At 40.2% G+C, this 21,918-nt stretch overlaps 1 protein-coding gene across 2 annotated transcripts in view; it reads left to right on the top strand.

Moving 5' to 3' along the window:
• Dhx29 (DExH-box helicase 29) overlaps nucleotides 1–17,586 on the top strand; it is a 49,051-nt gene extending 31,465 nt beyond the window's left edge. The window contains exons 13-27 of one of the 2 annotated variants that reach the window (XM_038321316.2): nucleotides 514–690; nucleotides 1,228–1,368; nucleotides 2,518–2,662; nucleotides 2,774–2,891; nucleotides 3,964–4,048; nucleotides 6,087–6,175; nucleotides 7,696–7,824; nucleotides 7,903–7,978; nucleotides 8,758–8,982; nucleotides 10,815–10,951; nucleotides 11,481–11,574; nucleotides 13,228–13,521; nucleotides 13,955–14,086; nucleotides 15,289–15,385; nucleotides 17,295–17,586. In XM_038321316.2, coding sequence (XP_038177244.1) covers nucleotides 514–690; nucleotides 1,228–1,368; nucleotides 2,518–2,662; nucleotides 2,774–2,891; nucleotides 3,964–4,048; nucleotides 6,087–6,175; nucleotides 7,696–7,824; nucleotides 7,903–7,978; nucleotides 8,758–8,982; nucleotides 10,815–10,951; nucleotides 11,481–11,574; nucleotides 13,228–13,521; nucleotides 13,955–14,086; nucleotides 15,289–15,385; nucleotides 17,295–17,347 — 1,992 coding nt within the window. In that variant the 3' untranslated portion in view covers nucleotides 17,348–17,586. The other variant, XM_038321317.1, reaches the window with a different exon arrangement.
• Nucleotides 17,587–21,918: the final 4,332 nt, after the last annotated feature.

The raw sequence follows: 21,918 nt of genomic DNA, 5'->3' as shown, positions 1-21,918 counted from the left end.
GCAAGGTTGCAGAGTCCTCCTTATATCACCTCTGCCTTACAGTAAATTTAGAGTCACTTACACGTGTGTGTGAGGCAGGCAGGAAAATTCTTTTTTTGGACAGTAATAGATACCTGGTCAGATTCCGACCGCTCAACTAAGTTTCCTCCTTAGTAGTAAACTGTCTGTCTTCTGTAATGGCAATAATGGACTTTTCCCTGTTTAGCAGACAGTTAGGAGTCAGGCTGACTTTTCCATGAACCTGGGAGGCAACCTGATGTTGTCAGCCACATATGGTGTGATTTCCAATATGTCTCTTAGTGCACAGTCCTATTGTTGCTGTTATTATATGCTGACCCTTCCACTGACTCCAGTCTTATAGAATAAACCGAGTATTAATTCTGAAGCTCAGCCTTATTTGAAACATACCTTATCAGCCCACAAATCCTCATATTATATTCAGATATTAACTTTTGGTAGGTTATTTATTCCCAGGCACTAGATGTGACTGATTTCATGTTGCCTTTCCATTAGGTCCATGAGAGAAGTGTCCAGTCGGATTTCCTGCTTGTTATCTTGAAGGAAGTTTTGCAGAAACGTTCTGACCTCCACTTGATTCTGATGAGCGCCACTGTGGACAGCGACAAGTTCTCCACCTACTTCACACACTGTCCCATTCTCAGGATTTCAGGAAGAAGTTACCCCGTTGAGGTGAGTCTTCGTGTGTGTGTGTGTGTGTGTGTGTGTGTGTGTGTGTGTGTGTGTGTGTGTGTGTAAGCAGAAACCATTCATATACCAGTTTCACAAAATATTGGCCCTTTTTTTTTTCTGAGCCTGGACATAGTTCCTAGACTCTAAAGCCGGGAGGACTTGGGGAGGGTTGTGGCAGTCAGATGGCTGGGAAGAATGGGAAAGCCTGCTCTAGCGTCCTGATGGCAGACCTCAGGAGCTGAAACTTAGTTCCACGTCGAGTCATGTTTGTACTGAAGGTGACACCTGCCATCCTCGGGTCTGGGGTTGTCTATCTGTTCTTCTGACCGTACTCTTTTAAAACCAAGGTGTGAGTGTCCGTGATCCTTTAGCAGCAGACTTCTGCGTCCGTTATGTTCTTAATCCAGTTATGCTCATGAAAGCGTCCTCCTATCCTAACTTAAATTAGTGACATTTGAAAGATGAGGCTCTCTGTGTTCCCATTAAGGTGTTCACTGAAGTGACTTTTGGTCGCATCTGTGTATGCCTTCTCTGCAGGTTTTCCATCTTGAAGATATAATAGAAGAAACAGGCTTTGTACTGGAGAAAGATTCAGAATATTGTCAGAAATTTCTGGAGGAGGAGGAAGAAATCACCATCAATGTTACAAGTAAAGCTGGGGGAATAAAGAAGTACCAGGTAAAAAGAGAATGCTCAGAGTACACCTGCTATGTGAGTTTCCAGTCATGTGGCCTAGCACTGAACTGGAGAAACAGTCATGACGATGAGTGAATTTTAAAAGCTATCTCTTTAATCTTGTTTCAGACTTTAGTCCTTAATTTGTGATATTTTATTGTCTCTTATACTATTTGAGGCCATTAGATATATGTAGAATAGAGATTACAAAAATGTGAAGCAGCATTGAGAGCGGCTTCCTAGCAGTGATTTATGACTGGAGAGGACGTCTCTAGTGATATTTCCTACTGTGACTCAGGAGATGGTGCTGTCCTACATCTAGATCTTTGCTCTTGGTTCTCTTAGCAGCCTGTCTTTGCAGGATCCAACAGTAGGTCTATAATAAAGCTGTTCAAGGCAAACAGTTGTTGCTAGGGAGTCAGAGGCAGTTAGGTGACTGGAGAAGCCTTTAGCAGTGGTACCAGAGCCGGTCTCAACACTACATCTGTGCAACTTGGTTTGTATCAAGTGCCTGAGTCCAAACTGTTGCAAACACAAAATTCATCTGTGTTTAAATTAAACAGATACGTCAAGAAAGCATAATCTAAGATCTTTCTCTAAAACCCCAATGATAAAAATTAAAAACTGAAGAAAGACTTAGAAAGATATTTCAGACGGGACAGTGAGAACTTGGTAGCCAAGGTAGAATATGGAAAGAACGAGAAGGTGTAAACTACCTTTATTTAGGTTGTTACAGGGCGTGTGGGCCTGTGTGCTTCTTCACTGCCCAGAAAGTGCACATTTGAGTGTGGTATGGTTCTTCAGTTATTTCTGTATGAGCATGGAGAAGTAGACAGTCTTGCTGCTCATCAGTTAAAGGATAGGAGAATGATCAAATTTCATGACGCTTTCTATAGTTCCTACTCCTAAGTGGTATGTGGTGATGCAGACATGCAGCCCCAGCTGCTTGGAATATATTGGTAAACAGCACCCTTTTTCCTTGTTTCTGTTATAAAAATAGAGTTTGATTTTGGTTTTTGTGGTTTGTGCTGTTGTTTGTTTGCAGCTGTGAGAATTGAACCCAGGATAAGCAAATGCCCTCCCACTGAGCTAAATCTACAGCCCCAAAACATAATTTTGTTTTCATCTTTCTCTGTTTGGGTTTTCTTTTAGGAATACATCCCAGTTCAATCTGGAGCAAGTACTGAATTAAATCCATTTTACCTAAAGTACAGTAGCCGTACTCAGCATGCTATTCTCTACATGAACCCTCATAAAATCAACCTGGATCTGATTTTGGAACTTCTTGTCTATTTAGGTATCTTTCTATTTGTTTTAATAAAATGCTTCTATCAACTACAAGTATATATTAATACTTTATATGTTTGTTTCCTGTCTTACATTGAATTTTTTATCTTTAAAATTTCAGACAGAAGTCCTCAATTCAGAAATATTGAAGGAGCAGCATTGATCTTTTTACCCGGTCTTGCTCATATTCAGCAATTATATGATCTCCTGTCAAATGACAGAAGATTTTATTCTGAGCGGTAACTACAAATCTTTATTATATTCTTTGTAATTTTAAACCAGAAGATCTGGTACATTAAAACTCTTGATCAGAAATTTCAGACTTTTCAACTTCAGTTAAAATTGTGCTTGGTAGGGCTGACTCAGTGGTTAAGAGCACTGACTACTCTTCCAAAGGACCCAGGTTCAGTTCCCAGCACCACTTGGTAGGTAACAACTATCTGTAACCCTATTTCCAAGTGTCTGTTGCCCTTTTCTGGTCTCCACAGATACTTTATACACATTTTTCCCAGAGATACTTGCATGCATGTAAACACCCAAACACTTTGTTTTGTTTTCTTTTCTGAGATTTCAATGTGTAGTTCTGGCTGTCCTGAAACTCACTCTGTAGACTTAGCTGGTCTTGAATTCAAAGAGATCACCTGCCTCTGCCTCCCAAGTGCTAGGATTAAAGGCGTGCACCACCACCACCCAGCTGACATTTTTTTTTTAATCTCTACAATTGTCCATGGAGATTTTGTGCTTGTTCATTTTTATCTAGTGAAAATTTGTAGGCACTATATCTGCATTTGTTTTTTTTTTTATTTTAATCTGAGCTAAGAATTCTTTGGTTAATTATAGATATATTATAGATAATAACTCTTGACCCACTGAGTTTTCCAAAAGCCAACAAAGTTTTGCATATTAGCAACCATATCTATTAAAATAGCCATTTATTTATTATTATAGTTTATTACTCTTATTGTGGTTGCCATATTAATATCACAACTCTAAAAATCATTTAAGCCACATATTTCACATACAAGCTTACTCATCCTTAATCAAACAATACAAAATTCAGAATCTGGAACAATTATGGTCTCTGGCCTTTCAAAAGAGGGATGCTTAACCTGTTATTGGTTCATATTAATTTTCCCCCTCTGGCAGGGATATTGTGGGGTCTTATTAGACTGTTCTGTGAAAGTCTGTTTATTTAATTTTTTTCATATTAAAATACTGAAAATTGCTTTCTATATGCAAATAAATTTTGTTATTCTTTGCAGTGTCTTCTAAAGAGAAACTCTTGCTAAGAACTCTGATTTTAACTTTCAGATATGAAGTTATAGCTCTGCATTCTGTTCTTTCTACTCAAGATCAAGCAGCAGCATTCAGACTCCCCCCTCCGGGAATCAGGAAGGTAAATGCAGGACATGAGTATGTGTGATCTGAGAATACTTCAGAAAGTTAGTGCTGAACACACGACTGACTTCAAGTCTTCTGCAGCTCAACATAATCAAAGTGAACTTAATACTGAACGTCATGCATTTGGGGCTGGAGAGTGGCTCAGTGGTTAAGAGGATATGGGCACAGTTTGGTCCTGAGCACCGCACTGGCAGCTCACACTTGCCTGTAACTCCAGGTGATCCTTCAAAACCTCCTACCTTCTTAGGCATGTTTACTTACATCATATGCACAGAAACATATACAAAGAAAAAATATCTTTTTAAAACTTTTAGATTCAGACATTTGATTATTGTGGGCTAATAAAGAAGCAATACTTGAGGAAAGTGGCAGTTGGAAAATGTGATATGTTGCTTTTTAAAAGGAAAAAAAAGACTGCTTTTTCCTAAGAAAGCATTATAAACTGGACATGATGGCGCGCCTTTAATCCCATCACTCAGAGGCAGAGGCAGAGGCAGATGGATCTCTGAGTGTGAGGCTAGCCTAGTCTACAGAATGAGTTCCAGGACAGCCAGAACAATGTAGAGAGACCCTGTCTCCAAGAAAGGAAGAAAGAAAAAAATTGCATCACGGAGGAGATTGGATATCAAGAGCTATTTAAGTCCTGGGAGGATTCTTGTTCTCTAGACTATTGGTTCCTTCAGCCTCAATTAGTCATTCACTCCTTTCATTAATATACTAATAATAGAATCCAGAAAGGTGCTCATTCCTTGTAACTGCTCTACCCTTGAGCTATACTCCAGCCTCAGCTTTTAATTCCTGATTGTAGTTCACAGACCTTAGTTTATGGAAATAATTGGTGCCCTCTGATCAGAGTTCTGAGTGAAGGGATTCTTGACAAAGAATTTCTCAGATCTGAATCTTCCCTCAGAAGAAATTATTAAAAACAATGTAGTTACGTTGTGAGACAGTGTGGAAAGCGGGGAGCTGTCAGAACAAGACTGACCAATGCACAAGACCTGGATCCTCATCCCTAAACCAACCACCATTCAACTTCACCTTTTCTTATTGACTGGTGGTTTTCTAACTGTCTTCTGAGAACTCCAGAGGTCCTGAGACTGCTCTGAACTTTAACATCTGCTTCTCTGTAAGAAAGATTTTGTTTGAAGAGTTCACCTTAACAAAAGAAATGTTAGCACTGCCGAAATAGAATAACCACATAGGTTCCACAGACCTCATTAATCTGGGAGCAGCAGTCAGTACTGGAAAACACAGGTAAAACAGAGCCATGTGCCTTGGGCTTGACCTGGACTGTCCCAGAGGATTTTCCTCCAAGGATTCAGCAAGAGCATCCAGAGTGAACAAGGCTGTATTGTTCAGCCGTCACTGCTTAAGAATTTTAAAGCTAGTCCTAAAATCCCTGTTTCTGTAGCTCCTTATTTACAGCTCAGGTTTGGAAGTCCAGGGGTAAAGGGACTTGCTGAAGCTGGGGACCAGAACAACCACCCCTAGTCTTCTCAGTCATATTCTTTCCTAATAATTGATTGTATAGGGTTGAATTGAACTGTCTCAATTCTCTGACCCCGTTCCCAAATCTACTGTCAGGTTTAAGATGACTGACTGGGATGAGGGAGTGGTGTTTTGTTGTGATGGCAGTCTGTACCATGTGCTGGAGAGACGCTGAGCAGTTAGAGCACTTACTGCTGGTGCAGAGGACAAGGTCACTCCCAGGAGCCACACTCCAGCTCCAGAGGGGACCCTGTTGGCCTGCTCAGGCACCGGCACTCATGAGTATGTGAGCATACATACACATAAGAAAAAAATGAAATTAAATATTTTTTAATCTAACAATCTCATTAAAATGAACTGATAAAACTGTATAGTAAATTAAAAGTATGGAACAAAACAGTCTACATTTTTGTGACCAGAATTGAAAGTGGCTTTCTTTTGGGCCCCCCTCCACTGCTCCCTTAAAACTCACCTTTAAAACCTCATCAGCTCTGTCTAAAGGACAATTCAGGGTACAGTGTCAAGAGCTTCTTGTTTCTTTGCAGATTGTCTTAGCAACAAATATCGCAGAGACGGGAATCACTATTCCTGATGTTGTGTTTGTCATTGATACTGGAAGAACAAAAGAAAATAAGTAAGTTTAACTTTCTCACAGTGAAAATTCTTAATGATCAGGTTTTTTTGGAGAAATTATAGAATCGTATCAGGGAAATTCAGATCCTAAAGGTCATAATTCTGCCCAAAGCAAAAAGCTTTGGTAAAAGTATGGGTAAATTTAAAATATCAGGGAATAATTTTTTTAATTTCATACTTTGGATTTTACCAAAAATAATGCCAGTGTACCACCACTTAAAAGTGCTACTTGGGCAGAATTTCACAACAAATTTTTATGGTTTTTTGCTTATCATATAAAGTGTTGAAGCTGGGCGGTGGTGGCGCACGCCTTTAATCCCAGCACTCAGGAGGCAGAGGCAGGCGGATCTCTGTGAGTTCGAGACCAGCCTGGTCTACAAGAGCTAGCTCCAGGACAGGCTCTAAAGCTGCAGAGAAACCCTGTCTCGAAAAACCAAAATATATATATATTGTATAAAGTGTTGAACACAACATTATTTGAAGAAGGATGCTTAAAAGAAATCCCACACTAGCTCAGAATTGAGTATAATAGAGGGTTATTTATTTAGGGATGGACTCACTGATCACAATCCCCTGCTGGAATGTGGAACAGCAACTGAATCCCACAGCCAGAACAGAGAGAGCGGACATCAGCATATATAGTATATGAGGCCCCGCCCAAGTAAAGGCTACTGGTGGTCGGAATTCCTACAGCAGTTATTTATGGGGTTGTGATAGAAGCATGAGCTTTGGAGATCTGGACGTAGATCTCTGATCTGAGCCGAACAGTACTCCTAATCATCAGGTCCTTGTGTACTAGTGAAGAAAATGAGTTTCACAATCGCAAACCCTGCGTATCACAGCCAGAACATTATCAATGCCTTAATGGAAACTCCCACAGAATGGTACTACTCTGTGTGCCCTATAAGCAGTAGAGACTACTGTTAGCCAATTGTAGTCTATATACTATCCCCAATATCAGAAAACTACAGCAATATATGGAAAAGATGCCATGTAATAGAAAATCAATTCTAAAACAAATGATGTATCTTTAGAGGAAATGCTCTCTCGGAATTGGTGCTTTAAACTGTGATGCTGGCTGTCTGCACTGCCTCGATGTGTGATTAGTAGGCATTAACTACAATGGAAAAGGTATGTGAGGAAAGATGAGTTAAACCTTTTTTCTTTTGTAGCAAAGATTTCCATTTGGCAGTATGGATAAGCACTTTGATTAAAAAAAAAATATTTAATCAGGAAATATGACTTAAGAAGTGTTGTTGACCATGCACGGTGGTGTACATCTTTAATCCCAGCTCTCAGGAGGAAGAAGCTGGTGTGTTTCCATGAGTTCAAAGCCAGTCTAGTCTATGTAATAAGTTCTAGGACAGCCAGATTTACATAAAGAGGCCCTGTGTCAAGCCCCCATCCCCTAAAAACAAAATGTTTGTTCACAGTAGTAATGAGTTTGATGATGTTTCCAGCTTTTTCTGGTTTTTCTGAAAGTCAGTAATCCACATACTGTCTCCTCAAATGTGTCTTTAGGTACCATGAAAGCAGTCAGATGAGTTCCTTGGTGGAGACCTTTGTCAGTAAAGCTAGTGCCCTGCAACGACAAGGGAGAGCTGGGCGGGTCCGAGATGGCTTCTGTTTTCGGCTGTACACGAGAGAAAGGTAGGCACAGTGCTGAACATGCACAGCTCACAGATCGGCAATGGATGCCATTACTCATGACGTATCACTTTTTTTCAGATTTGAAGGTTTTCTGGACTATTCTGTACCTGAAATCTTGCGTGTGCCTCTGGAGGAACTGTGCCTTCACATTATGGTAATTCCAAAGCACTGCACATGAGGCTTTTGTTTCTTAGGGAAATCTGATGACTTACGTATTTTTAACAATTATTTGCTTTACATTTTCAAGTGTTATGTGTTTAATATCTGCACTACAGAGTTTATGTGGCGGTGGCTCTCAGCCTGTGGGTCACAATTCCACTGGGGGTTGAACGACCCTTTCACAGGGGCCACCTGAGACCTTCAGAAAACACAGACATATACATTACAATTCTTAACAGTAGCAAAATCACAGTTATGAAGTAGCAATAGAAATAATTTTATGGTTTGGGGTCACCACATGAGGAACTATTAAAGGGTCACAGCATTAGGAAGGCTGAGAACCACTGCCATAGGTATAAGTAATTCAGACAGCCTCGTAATCGAGAGCAGTGGTCTCATGGGAACCATGTTGTCTGCCAAGGGACTTGTGGCATTGTTTCAGATGTTTTTGACTGTCCTGACTGATCAGGAGCTGGGATGTATTGTGTAGACACAAGGGATGTGCCCAGAACAAAGATTCACCTAACCCAAAATATCAGACCTGCTGAGACTGAGGGACCACCTGCCAACAACTCCCTAGACTGAAAGTTACTCTTGATTTTTAGATTTTTAACAATAAAAATCAGTGCAGAAGAAACTAAAATATATAAACTGGGAGATTCCACCCTCGGGCTCACCTCCTAGGATGGCCTAACCCATTTAACCTCTTTGCTCAAGTTTTGATAAATTCAGACTTTGGTTCCAGTGTTATCGCCTGGTCTCTTTCATGTGCAGAAATGTGATCTTGGCTCTCCTGAAGACTTTCTCTCCAAAGCCTTAGATCCTCCTCAGCTTCAAGTGATCAGCAATGCAATGAACGTACTCCGGAAGATTGGAGCCTGTGAACTGAGTGAGCCCAAACTGACTCCACTGGGCCAGCACCTTGCAGCTTTGCCTGTCAACGTCAAAATTGGCAAGATGCTCATTTTTGGAGCCATATTTGGCTGTCTAGAACCAGTGGTAAGTAAAATACTGCCACAACCTCATTTCACATGCCATTTGGTGGGGAAATTATTAAGCATTGGAAACAAGTTTAAATGTTGATTTCTTTTTTTGTTTGTTTTTCAATACAGTGTTTTTCTATGTAAGCTTAGCTGTTCTGGAACTCACTTCATAGACCAGGCTGGCCCCAAACTTAGAGATACAAGTGTCTCTGCCTCCTAAATTCTGAGATTAAAGACCACCACTGCCCAGCTTAAACTTTGGTTTCTTTTTTCTTTTTTTTTTTTTTTTAATTTTATGTGCATTGGTGTTTTGTCTGTGTGAGGGTGTCGGATCCCCTGGAACTGTAGTTACAGACAGTTGTTTGGGGGCTGCCATGTGGTTGCTGGGAATTGAACCAGGGTCCTCTGGAAGAACAGCCAGTGCTCTTAACTGCTGAGCCATGTCTCCAGCCCCCTAATTTCTTAACAAAGCACAATGAGTGTGCTATCATTATAACCTAGATGACTTGAATGTCTGATGAGAATTTTTAAATATATTTAACTTTTTATAATAATAAACTTAAAAATCTATTTCTCCATTTACTTACATAGAGAAGAATGCTATAGCTGGGTGTGGGGGAGCACACCTTTAATCCTAGCACTTGAGAGGCAGAGGTGGGCAGATCTGTATGAGTTCGCAGCCAGCCTGGTCTACATAGTGAGACTATGTCTTGAAAAAAACAAAAAGAAAGCAAAGAAAAATACTGTTGTGTGAGTTTGGCTTGCCTAGGTCATTGTCATCACATAGCCCCCACTTGAAATATTTATTTAATTGAATATGTAATAATTTATAGAAAGTTATTGACACCATAGACTTTAATAGAATGGAAAACTTCCTTTATCTGAATTATTTCTAAGCCAAAAATTCTCAAGAGTCTATTTTCTCAGTTGATTACAGAAATGAGCTCTGTCCATTTATCTGATTCTCTGGGTATGTGCTCTTACTGTGCTTTCTTTATCAAGTGCTGTCTTTGAGCACAGATCGAGGCTGTTCCAACAGAGAAAACAGGGCTCCTTACCCTTGGCCTCTTTTTCTCTAGTGTTAGAAGTAAATGTGGGGCTAGGGTGTGGCTCAGAGACACAGAGCTTGCTGAACGTTCATGTGGCAGCAGGTTCAGTCCCCCGGCAGTAATGACAAGGCAGGATCTGGGGGTTCTGGGGAGGGAGTAGGGTGGTGTCAGGAACTTGCTAAATTCAAAAAGCACCATTTGCTGTTATAGTTTGTCTGAGAACTTGCAACAAATGGATGGTTGTATAGTCCCCCTTACACATTTTTTAAAATAATGTGAGGACTGACCCCAGGGCCTCATGCTTGCTAGGTAAGCACTGAGCCATAACAGCAGCCAAAACTTGCTGTTGGCGGTGTTCATTTCTAACCAACAGTAGTTTATTCCCCACAGTAGGGCAGCTGAAAAATCCAGCATGCGGGCACCACACACTCAGCATTTGGTGAAGGTTCTCCTCATCCGTGAAAGGCATTGTAGCCAATGAAGACTAGAAGTCTAAGTACTAAGCTATAGTTCTAAGATTGTCTACAACTAACTAGCAGACAATAATCACATGGACACATTTTCAGTTTTCCCTCTGATTCTGGTACTGTACTTCCTTAAATCACAGAGGTGTCCTAAGGATAAAGAAACAGGTTTTCTGAGTTCCATGAAAGGAGCTAAGTTAAGTTATAAAACTGTTATGAAATTGTAAGTTAGCAGTGTTAAATGCATTGAAAATAAGAAATGGATGGCTTGATTGTGACTGTTTTCAGATTTATTTTTAACAGCTTCTTTAGTAATAAATTATATTTATGGGCAGGCAACACTAGCAGCAGTTATGACGGAGAAGTCTCCTTTTATCACACCAATTGGTCGGAAAGATGAAGCAGACCTTGCAAAGTCATCTTTGGCTGTGGCCGATTCAGACCACCTCACGATCTACAACGCCTATCTAGGGTAAAGAAATAACCTGTTGCTATCAGTAAGCCAGAGGTTGGAGATGGTCAACCTGTTTAAAAATGTATCTTTGTCGTTAAAAGTATGCTTTCAACAGTTAAGTTTGTTCTTCGTACTTTTAATCTGTCAAGATATAATTATGATAAAGACTCATTTAAGAAGAACATATTTGGCCGGCAGTGGTGGTGCATGCCTTTAATCCCAGCACTTGGGAGGCAAAGGCAGGCAGATCTCTGAGTTTACAGAGTGAGCTCAAGGACAGCCAAAGAAAGTCTGTCTTGAAAAGCTAAAAAATAAAAAAGAACAGAACATAGTTGTTATTATATGTGCATATTTCTCAAATTTGAAATCAATTTTATAATTTCTTTTATGCTTAAAAATACTGCAATTGAAAATGGCAGCTGCTGCAGTAAACAAGACTCCTTCTTCATAATGGATCATAATTTTATTAAACCTTACTTGTGGTAACCTCTGAAAAAGAGGTTGGATGGAACCGTGGTGGCCTTTATCCATTGACACATTTATCTAGGTGGAAGAAAGCACAGCAAGAAGGAGGCTACCGTTCTGAAATCACGTACTGCCAGAGGAATTTCCTCAATAGAACGTCACTGTTAACACTAGAGGTAATTCTTAATACTGCTCTTAGCAATGACTATGTATTCAGGAAATGGTTTTTATAAAGAGATGGCATGGTTCATGGAAATAACACCAGCTTGGGAATAAGATAGTTAACTTTTTATTTCTTCGTTCTTCAGGAGGAGGGTTGTTTAAATAAATGACTAAAAGGGTATTAGCCTCAGTTCTTCTCAACTCTGGTACTCAATTGTTACTTTGCTTAATCATAGGAAATTTCAGAAATATAAAAAGTAAATGAAATACTATCATGAACTTCAGTTCTCCCATTTTTTTCCATGTCCATTAATTGGTATCATGTGGTCAATATTGTTTTATTTATATTCCCTTTACTATCTGCCCTGTCGACTACTTTTTAAGTAAATACAGATACTAGATTATTATGTATCTCTACAGTATAGGACTCTTCTTTTTCTTTGACATCACACCTTTAAGACAAATAACCCATATCATCAAATTATAGCATTTGAATACCCCTTGTCATCTCATAATTTTGTCATAGCTAGTTCAAATCATGATCCACACAAGATTTACTCATCACATTTGGTTGATATGTCCCCTAAGTCTGTAGGGTTTCTTGACTTCTGGAAGTAGGCACTTTTGAGCTGGCAGATTCAGTATGTGGACACCCCAGATAATTGGCTCACAGGTGGCCATTTCTTCAAATTACTCCTTTCTCCTGTTCTCCTTTTATTGTCCTCAACCTCCAGATCGCCCCCCACAAACTTCCTCCTCCAGCTTTGTCTTCAGGTCCTGAGCTTCAGAGATTCAGATCTAGGCCAACCCCATGGTCACAGCAGCTGCCTTTCCTCCCCTGGAGTCAGCCTAAGCTCTTAACCAAACCTGAAGGAATCCCAGTGTAAATGCCACCTGTGGCTCCTGTAGCCTGAGCTTGGGACAGCCCTGCCCTTCCTGGGTGGTTCTACTGATTTGCACTCTTCAAGGGGCAAAGTATTTTAAGCTGCAGTTTTATTAAGTGATGAAGTTGCCTTGAGTAAACTTCAGTAAACTCTTTCCGGAGACAAGTAGAGAAGGAGCTTGTTTTCGACTATCAGGATTTCCTATAATTCTTCCTAATGCTATCCCCACTGACTAAAAACAAATTAAAATAAATGTTTAAAGGAGGGTTATATGTAAGTCGATGTGAATGAAAACATAGTCAGACCCATGCCATGTCCTTTGTTCTCACAGACTTCTATTTTATTACATAAATTCCATCAAAGAACAGCTGACTTCTAACCCTTCACCTCCCAGAACCTTTGCTCTCCTCTCAAGTTTTGGACTGTGGTCAATTAAATGATAGTTTGGTATCCTATTTTATAGGAAACAGCACTATACATTTCAACGTTGTTTGGTAATTTCTCTACTTTAATAATTAGGGGGACTGGAGAGATGGCTCAGTGGTTAAGGGCATTGCCTGCTCTTCCAAAGGTCCTGATTTGCACTCTTCAAGGGGCAAAGTATTTTAAGCAACCACAGGGTGGCTCACAACCATCTGTAATGAGGTCTGGTGCCCTCTTCTGGCCTGCAGACATACACACAGGCAGAATATTGTATACATAATAAATAAATAAATGAATAAATTAAATATTTAAAAAAATAATAATAATTAGGATTGTGTCTCATTTTAATATAAAATCTAGGATGTGAAGCAGGAACTCATGAAGTTGGTTAAGGCCGCAGGATTTTCATCTTCTACGAGCTGGGAAGGAAAGAGAACCTCACAGACACTCTCTTTTCAAGATATTGCTCTTTTGAAAGCTGTCCTGGCTGCAGGCCTATATGACAATGTGGGGAAAATAATGTGTACAAAGTCAGTAGATGTCACAGAAAAACTGGCTTGCATGGTGGAGACAGCCCAAGGCAAAGCACAAGTCCACCCGTCCTCAGTAAACCGAGACTTACAAACTTACGGGTGGCTCTTGTACCAGGAGAAGGTAAGCTACTCATTCCCAAACTCTGTATGCCGTTCTAGAACATCCTCATAACAAGTTCACTTGTCCTGATGGTTTTTCTCAAGAACTATTATCTTTGTTCACATTTGAAATCCAGATGCAGCTTATCAAGAAAAAGCAAAACAAAAAACAAACAAAACCCCAAATATCTCTCAGTAAATAAGAGAAAGATAGTAAAATTTCTCCCCTGGCAATCACCATTTCTACTTAGAATATAGTCAGTCATAGCAACGGGACTCTGTTCCCAGAAAAAGATGTGTGCTCCATTTCTAAATAAGAGGTGTTGGGTAGAGGAATATGGTTGTATAAATGTATATAATTTTCTACTAAATTTGCAAAGAAATACATACATGAAAAATAACTAGATGAATTCTTATATCTTTAGACTGTGAAGTGTTTCCCCTTGTCTTTGTAGGTGAGGTATGCCAGAGTCTATCTGAGGGAAACCACCCTGATAACTCCTTTTCCAGTCTTGCTTTTTGGAGGTGACATTGAAGTCCAGCACCGCGAGCGGCTTCTCTCTGTGGACGGCTGGATCTATTTCCAGGTATCCATCCACATGACTTTACTGATTACCTGAAAACGTTCCAATTCCAGTGTCATTGGGGTAGATTTAAAGTTTTTACTGAAGCTTGCATAATACTTTCCTGTGTGGCTCACAGCAGAAAACCTCATCTTACCTTAAATGTATAGTCTTAAACCTATTAGCTCCGAAAATCATGTTACTATCACAGAACATGTTTACTGATAATCATTATAATTGCTAATGCAAGGTATATTGACACCAATTTTACATTGATTATCCCAAAAGATAGCTTCATTTTGAAACAATGAAGGCATAGGGAGAAATCAACCTTCCTAGAATCCGTGGGTGGGTTGGGTTGATTCCCCAAACTCAGGCTTATTCCACTACATTTTTTTGGCCCTTCTATACAAAATTCAAACAGATTCATGGTTTTTAACACATGCAGAGTTCTCTGGATAAAGTAAGTCAATCTATGCTTATTTTCAGAGGTAAGCTCCCCTTGCCCCATCAACATTGACAGGTGTAAAGCAACGCTCACACATCCTGTTATTATAGCTGTGTGCCTAGAGCCAAAGGACTGAATTGTGCAGTTTTAAGAAAAAAAGGTTTGGTTCATGCCTGGAAGTTGGAGTGGTAGAGATGTTCTAAAAAATTGGTTGTAGTGATACTGGTTAAAAAAAAACAACAAAAAAACCCTACAAATTTACCAAAAATCATTGACATTAAGCACTTAGAATAAGTACATTTGTATGATTTATATATTATACCTCAATAAAACAATTATAAACTTTTCCTCCGAGCAGGTGTGGTAGCTCACATCTTTAACCCCAGCACTCGAGAGGCAGAGGCAGAAAGATCTCTGAGTTCAAAAACCAGCCTGGTCTACATTGTGAACTCCTGGGCAGCCAGGCTTACCTGTTTCAAACCACTCTCCACTTCCCCCATTCCTCCCAGTCCTAGTGTCTTACATAAAGAGAAACTAAGAATTCTTGGAGTAAGTTGCTGTATTGTGGCAGGAGAGAGTAGACTCTAGACAAGCAAGAGGCCATGCACTGAGCTCCCAGTGTAGCCTGGCTGATTTGGGCATGTTTTTCCCATTGCATGTTATGGTAAATCCTGGTGCCCTGAGTCAGTGGAATTATCGGGTACTCATGCTTGCATTGGCCTACTAGACGCATGCCCATGCCCTGATTAATGTTGTCCAACATGGCGTCTCTCCACAGGCCCCAGTAAAGATCGCCGTTATTTTTAAGCAGCTGAGAATTCTCATTGATTCTGTTCTAAGAAAAAAACTTGAAAATCCAAAGATGTCTCTCGAAAGTAAGTGTTTTATTGTGATACAGGTAAAAGAAGATATACACACAGTATATATTGAGAAGAAAATATATTTGGGTATAGATATAGACAGATAATAACATTAAATTTTTTAGGACTTTTTAAGAATCTGAGAAACTGATTCTAGAAATTATGATTTAACACTGGAGTACCCTGTAGCATACTGAAGCCATATTTTTGATGTAATATTAATAAAGTTTTATTTTAATAAAGTATACTTATGCTAAATTCTATTCAACTCATACAGCTTATTCTCTACTTATTCTCTATTCTAAACTGTCCATTTCACAGAGAAAAATAAATTTTGCTACTCATTGTTTCCTCTGCCATGCGCTTCTCACACATACAGTTAGGAGTTGGTGTAAGTGCATTAGCCTTCAACAGAAGTCTGCAATGCACACTTGGTTTGCAGGTGGCATGCTGCAGTACTCCCCTAGCTTGACAAATCTGCACATTCTCCTAACAGCTGTAAAAGGATGCCAGGCTCAGAGCCTGTGACCTGTTATTTCCGCTGACACTTCCTCCTCCTCCCATCACCCTTTGAGATGCAGATGGTTATTGTAGTAAACCCTAGGCTGTCCCAGACTCAGGATCTAATTGTTTGCATCTTCAGGCTTTAATTTAATGTGCTCCTTGATAGCTGTGGTTTCTGTGAGCCAGTGCTTTTCTCTTCCCTAGAGTGCAGAACTAGCAATTCTAGTTGGTGCTCTAGTCTTCCCTGGCATTGCGTCATAGGCACTGAAGTTAGGCTTTTGCTTTAATAATGTAAGAATTATCTGTGCACACATTCGGTGCTTATTGGGAATGAGGGTGATGAGTATGACCTTTTTGTGGCTTCACTGTGAGGAAAAGCTGTGACAGGGACTCACATTCCTAAAGAAATGTCTCAAGTTACTCTTGTGCTTTCTTCCTTGCTCAACATTGTTCACTTCCAACAAGGAGCCTCCTCGCCCACTCCCAGTTCTATGTTATTTTTTCTTTAATACCACTCTAGCTCCCGAGCACCTGAGAGGCAGGCCATAGGCCCAGGTCAAAGTCTCATGATGACTACTGAGACCAGGAACATTGGGACCTCATATAAATGTAGAATGTCAGTCCGGCAGCCCTGCTGCTGTGAGAGTCACAGGAAGTCAGGATTCCAGAGCTGTTTAAACAAGAGCGGCCGTTAATAGAGCCTCCTTAGCAAATAATGTCACCTTTCTGTTTGTGAGTAGATAAGCTTGTCACTTCCCCATTCCCCATTGACACCTCTCTGGGAGCATTTCCCTCTTAGGATTTTTGTTTCCTTGGTCCAAGCCTGGAGAGATTAAAATCATTGCCACCTTCGACTGTTTGGTAAAAATCCCCCACTGCAAAACAGGGAGAATCAGTAACACTTTCAGTGTATTTCAGCTCGGGGAGGGGGATATGAGGAATTTCTGGATGGAATTTCTGAAGAACTAGTTCATTATAGAAATAACAGCCTGGGCTTGGTGGCACACATCTATAATCCCAGCACTGGGAAAATTGAGGCAGAGGGACATCATGAGTTCCAGCCCAGTATGGGCTACAAACTAGTAAGACCTTGTTTCAAAAAGGAAAAAATAGGGAAAAAAAAAAAACCACTTATATCTCATTAGTTTGGGCCTTTGCCTATAAATAATCAAATACTATTTCTATAAAATGTTAGCTTTTTGAAGTAGGCATAAGATAACCTTAATAAGCACTAACAAAAAAAATTGACTTTTCCAACATCTCTGGTATCATAGTGTACATTATTCATCTTGGCTTGTAGTCTAATTTAAGAAAGGCTTGTAATGAAGTACACCTCTTATTTACACATATGTACATTGCAAAATTAGCAAGTGTTAGATTTTTTTCATAGGTGTTTTGGTTTATTTTTCCATTCCCTCAGATGACAAGATTCTACAGATCATTACGGAATTGATAAAGACAGAGAACAATTGATGCTGAAATCCATGTTTAACTGCTTTTAAAGTTAAGATGAAGATACAATCCTGAAATTATGTGAAGATCGTCCATCCCATTAAGTATTTGGTTACCTAAAGTTTTGGTACTAGCCATTAACCTGAAGATGGCAGGAAAGAAGCACATACTCTCAACACGGACTTTTCTAGTTCCTTTGTAATGACGATGATGCTTGGTGTATTTGCCATGACATTTACAATAAACTCTTTGGTATCGTTCATACTTTGTGCATCTTTGTGTCACAAGGCCAGCGTCTGCTATCTGAAACTTAACTGCTTTGATTCCCTGTGTAGCCTTCTCATCCAGTAGCAGCCCCTGACATTTGGAGAATAATTTAGAGTTTTGTCCTACTTCTTTGTAAGGGTTTCTGTTGCTATGAGAAAACACCAAACCCAAAAGCAACTTGAGGAGGAAACTTCCGTGTCGTAGTCTATCACAGAGGGAGGTCAGGACAGGAACTCAAACAGCAGGAACCTAAAGGGATCATGGCAGCATAGCCAGACCCATTCCAAAAGACAAACCAGGCCCCGCAAAATAACTGAGAGGGTAAAGGTGCTTTTCCACCAGCCTGACAGTCCCAGTTCAACCGCCAGAACTCAACAGAGGTAGCAGGAGAGAACTGGCTCCACAAAGTAGTCCTCGGACCTGCACATGCGCATTAACACTCTCTGGCGTCATACACATGCCCACAATAATAATAGTGTAGAAAACACCCAAGACAGTCCGTTTAGAAGCGGGACACAATAAAGCAACTTATTCCAAGAGTTCTTTTTCTCTTTATGTAATTGTTAGTCTCTGAGACTAAAATGTTTGGGGGAAACATTTTTGTGTCGGGGGATGGGGGAAATGGAGAGTAGTTTGAAACAGGGTCTCCCTATGTAAGCCTGGCCGGCCAGGAGTTCACTATGTAGACCAGGCTGGTCTTGAACTCAGAGATCTTTCTGGCTCTGCCTCTCGAGTGCTGGGATTAAGCTACCACACCTGCTGGGAGGAAAAATTTGTAGCTTAATGTCAGTGCTTAATGTCAATGATTTTTGGTAAATTTGTAGGTTTTTACCATTATCACTACAACCAATTTTTAGAACATTTCTACCACTCCAAACTTCCAGGCATGGAACAATCATTTTTTTTTTCCTTAAAAATGCACAGTTCAGTCCTTTGGCTCTAGGCACACAGCTATAATAACAGGATGTGTGAGCGCTGCTTTACACCTGTCAATGTTGATGGGGTGAGGTGGGGCTTACCTCTGAAAATAAGCATAGATTGACTTACTTTATCCAGAGAATAACTCTGCACATGTTAAAAACTGTGCATCTGTTTGGTTTTTGTATGGAAGGTACGTATGCATAAATGAATGAATGAATGAATAAATGAATAAATAAGTGGAAATAGTGGATTAAGCCTAAATTTGGAGAATCAATTAACAACCAACCCACGGACTCTAGGAAGACTAATTTATGGCATGACTGTTAACTCTTGTGCAGGCCTACAAAGGAAAAGAAGTGATACAGAAAGAAATTTTAAAAATTAAACGTTAGAGAAAAAAAGAGCACTAGGAAGCTTAATGCTACAGCCAAGGCAAGTGCAAAAGAGTTTGTAGGAGAGACCCCCTGCTCTTCACTAAAACAATGAGAAAGATGCCCTCGGGGCAATATCCCACCTAGCTAAACTTCCAACTAACAGCCAGAGGAGAGTTTTCTGTTTCAGAAAATCAGCAATCTACAAAGGTTGCTGCAGCTGTGACTCAGAGGGATGAGGTCCATCTCAAGCCGGCAGGCAAACTTGGCAGTGTCTTCACTGGGTACTGGCTTTGGAAGCTTGAAAGACAATAGTGAGGGGACAGTGGACTCTTCCCCTGAAGCTTCAGAGAGCCACCAAAGCCGGACAAAGTGCGGTAGTGCTGAAGCCACTACCAGAAGCATTGAGAGGACAGGAGACCTCAAGAAGCCATCACATGAGTGTGAAAGTGAAGTGTGGTTTGCAGTGGAAAAACCCAAAGATGTTGCAGAGTCAAGAACCATGACTCTATCAAGGGAAGTTGTATACCGAGAATTAAGGCGGCCCAAGGGAAAGAAGTTTCTCACAGGCAGCAAAGCTGGAGGGGCGGAGCCATCTAAATCCTATGAAACTAAAATCCTAGACATCTGTCATGAGCTGCAGGGTTTGGTATCTGCCATGCGGGGTTTTGGTCTTGCTTTAATGCAATATTTCCTCACTCTGTTCCTGTTGTTTTTTCCCCCACTTTTGGAATAGGAATGTATATTCTGTGCCATTGGATACTGCAAGTATGTAATTTGCTTTTTGGCATTAGAGTGGTCACAGTTAACAGATTGCCTTGAATCTCAGAAGATTTTGATGTTGAGATTGTTAAAGATTTAAGAAACGGGGGCTGGAGAGATGGCTCAGTGGTTAAGAGCACTGACTGCTCTTCCAGAGGTCCTGAGTTCAATTCCCAGCAACCACATGGTGGCTCCCAACCATCTGTAATGAGACCTGATGCCCCCTTGTGGCATGCGGGCACACATGGAAGGAATGCTGTACACATAATAAATAAATAAATCTTTTTAAAAAAAGATTTATGGAAACTCTTAAAGTTGGACTAAATACATTTCGCATTATGAAATGACCATGAACCTATGAGAACCAGGTCGTGTGGTATGGTGGTTTGAATGAGAAATGTTCTCCATAGGGTCACATATTCGATCACTTGGCCTAGATGGTGACACTGTTTGTGAGGGTTATGTTACCTTTAAGAAGTGGAAGTACACTGGGCAGGGGTGGCCAACACTCAGGAGGCAGAGGTAGGCAGATCTCTATGAGTTCAAGGCCAGTCTGGTCTACAAAGTAAGTTCCAGGACAGCCAGGGCTACACAGAGAAACCCTGTCTCAAAACAAAACACAACACAACCAAAAAAAAAAAAAAAAAAAAAAAAAAAAAAAGAGGCTGAAGTACACCATGCTTTGAGCGTCCATAGCTTTATCCCCTCCTCCAGTACACTCCCCCTGCTTCATGTTTGTGACTTAAGATGTGATCTCCCAGCTTGATGCTTCGGCTGGCATATGTCTCCCACCATGGTGAACTCTCTCTCTGAAACTTTAAGCCAAAACAGAATCTTTCTCACTTAAGTTGTCTTGGTCCTGGTGTTTTATCACAACAACAACAACAAAAAAAAAAACCATCTTCCAATTTTATGGATTAGAAATCTTAATATTCCAGTTTCAGTAATCTGTGATCCATCTTGATCCAAAAATTTTAAATGAAAATTTCAGGAATAGACAATTCATAAATTTTAGGTTGCATACCATTCTGAGTAACATTGTGGAGTCTCGTGCTATCCTGCTCATCCCCTCTAGGCTGTTAACTCTCCCTTTGCCCAGTGTATCCACACTGTAGTCATTACCCGCCTCTTAGTTACTTGGTAGCTATGTCTATTTCTAGATTGACTGTCACGGTATCACAGTGCCTTTGCTCAACTAACCCTAATTCTACTTAATGATAGCCCCAAAATACAAGACAAAATGACACTAGCAATTCAAATGCCAACGAATATAAAGTATTTCCTTTGAGTGAGAAGGTGAAGTTCTTAACTTTGTCATGGATAGCTGGGTATACGAAAAAAAAAAGTATGTTTGGGTTTGGTACTGTCTGTTATTCCAAGCATCCACAAAAGTCTTTAAGATGTACCCTACAGCTAAGTAGAGACTATATGCTATAACTTTAGGCTTCTTATAAAATTATGGTATCAAAATTCTCTATACATTATGGAGATTTATTTTCAAAATCTACTGCCATAAAGAGCCACTACTTTTAGAATCAGAATATATAATAAATACTACTAATGAGAATCAGCTGAGCCAAGCTCAGAACAGTTGTTCACTGAGAGGTGAGGGTGGTGACCACCGCGACTGCTGTCCTGGAGCCAACATGTTATGGTATGGACTTTTTAGGAAGAGGGAATATATGTATATACATTATATATACATACATATAATATATATCAGATATATTAGAGTGGCTGTGCATTACTAGATAAAAATAACATCTAAATACGCTACTTTGATGAAAACATTTTTCACAACCTTCTCTTAAGCTTGTGTTCGACATATTGCTAACACTGTGATTGCCAGTTGGGCCTATGGGTTAGATATTGACACTGATATAAAGCCTAGGCAAGCACTACGTCTGGATCTCAGAGCATCTGTAGATGGCTCCCCTGTGCTGTGATGACTGAGCTCACCAACTCGAAGAGACTTAGGATCTCCACTGAGCGTGTCTGTGAAGGGTTTCTAGATTGGGTTAGCTGAGGTGGAAAGAGACATCCTGAATGTGGGCAGCCCCATTCCGTGGGCTGGGGAACCAGGCTGAATACAAAGGGAAGAAGGTAAGCTGAAGCGCACCCTTCATCTCTCTCTGCTTCCTGACTAGATGCTTCTGCCACCGTCCCATCCCAACATGATGAATTCAACCCTTAAACTCTGCCTTGAAATAAAGTCTTTCTTGCTTAAATTGCTTCTTGTTACCGCATGTGAAAAGTAACTAAGTCATGTGC

This window comes from Arvicola amphibius, chromosome 3 (assembly GCF_903992535.2).
Source record: "Arvicola amphibius chromosome 3, mArvAmp1.2, whole genome shotgun sequence".
NCBI classification, from domain to species: domain Eukaryota; kingdom Metazoa; phylum Chordata; class Mammalia; order Rodentia; family Cricetidae; genus Arvicola; species Arvicola amphibius.
The sequence above is the reverse complement of the archived record's forward strand: the minus strand, read 5'-3'. Positions and strand labels throughout refer to the sequence as shown.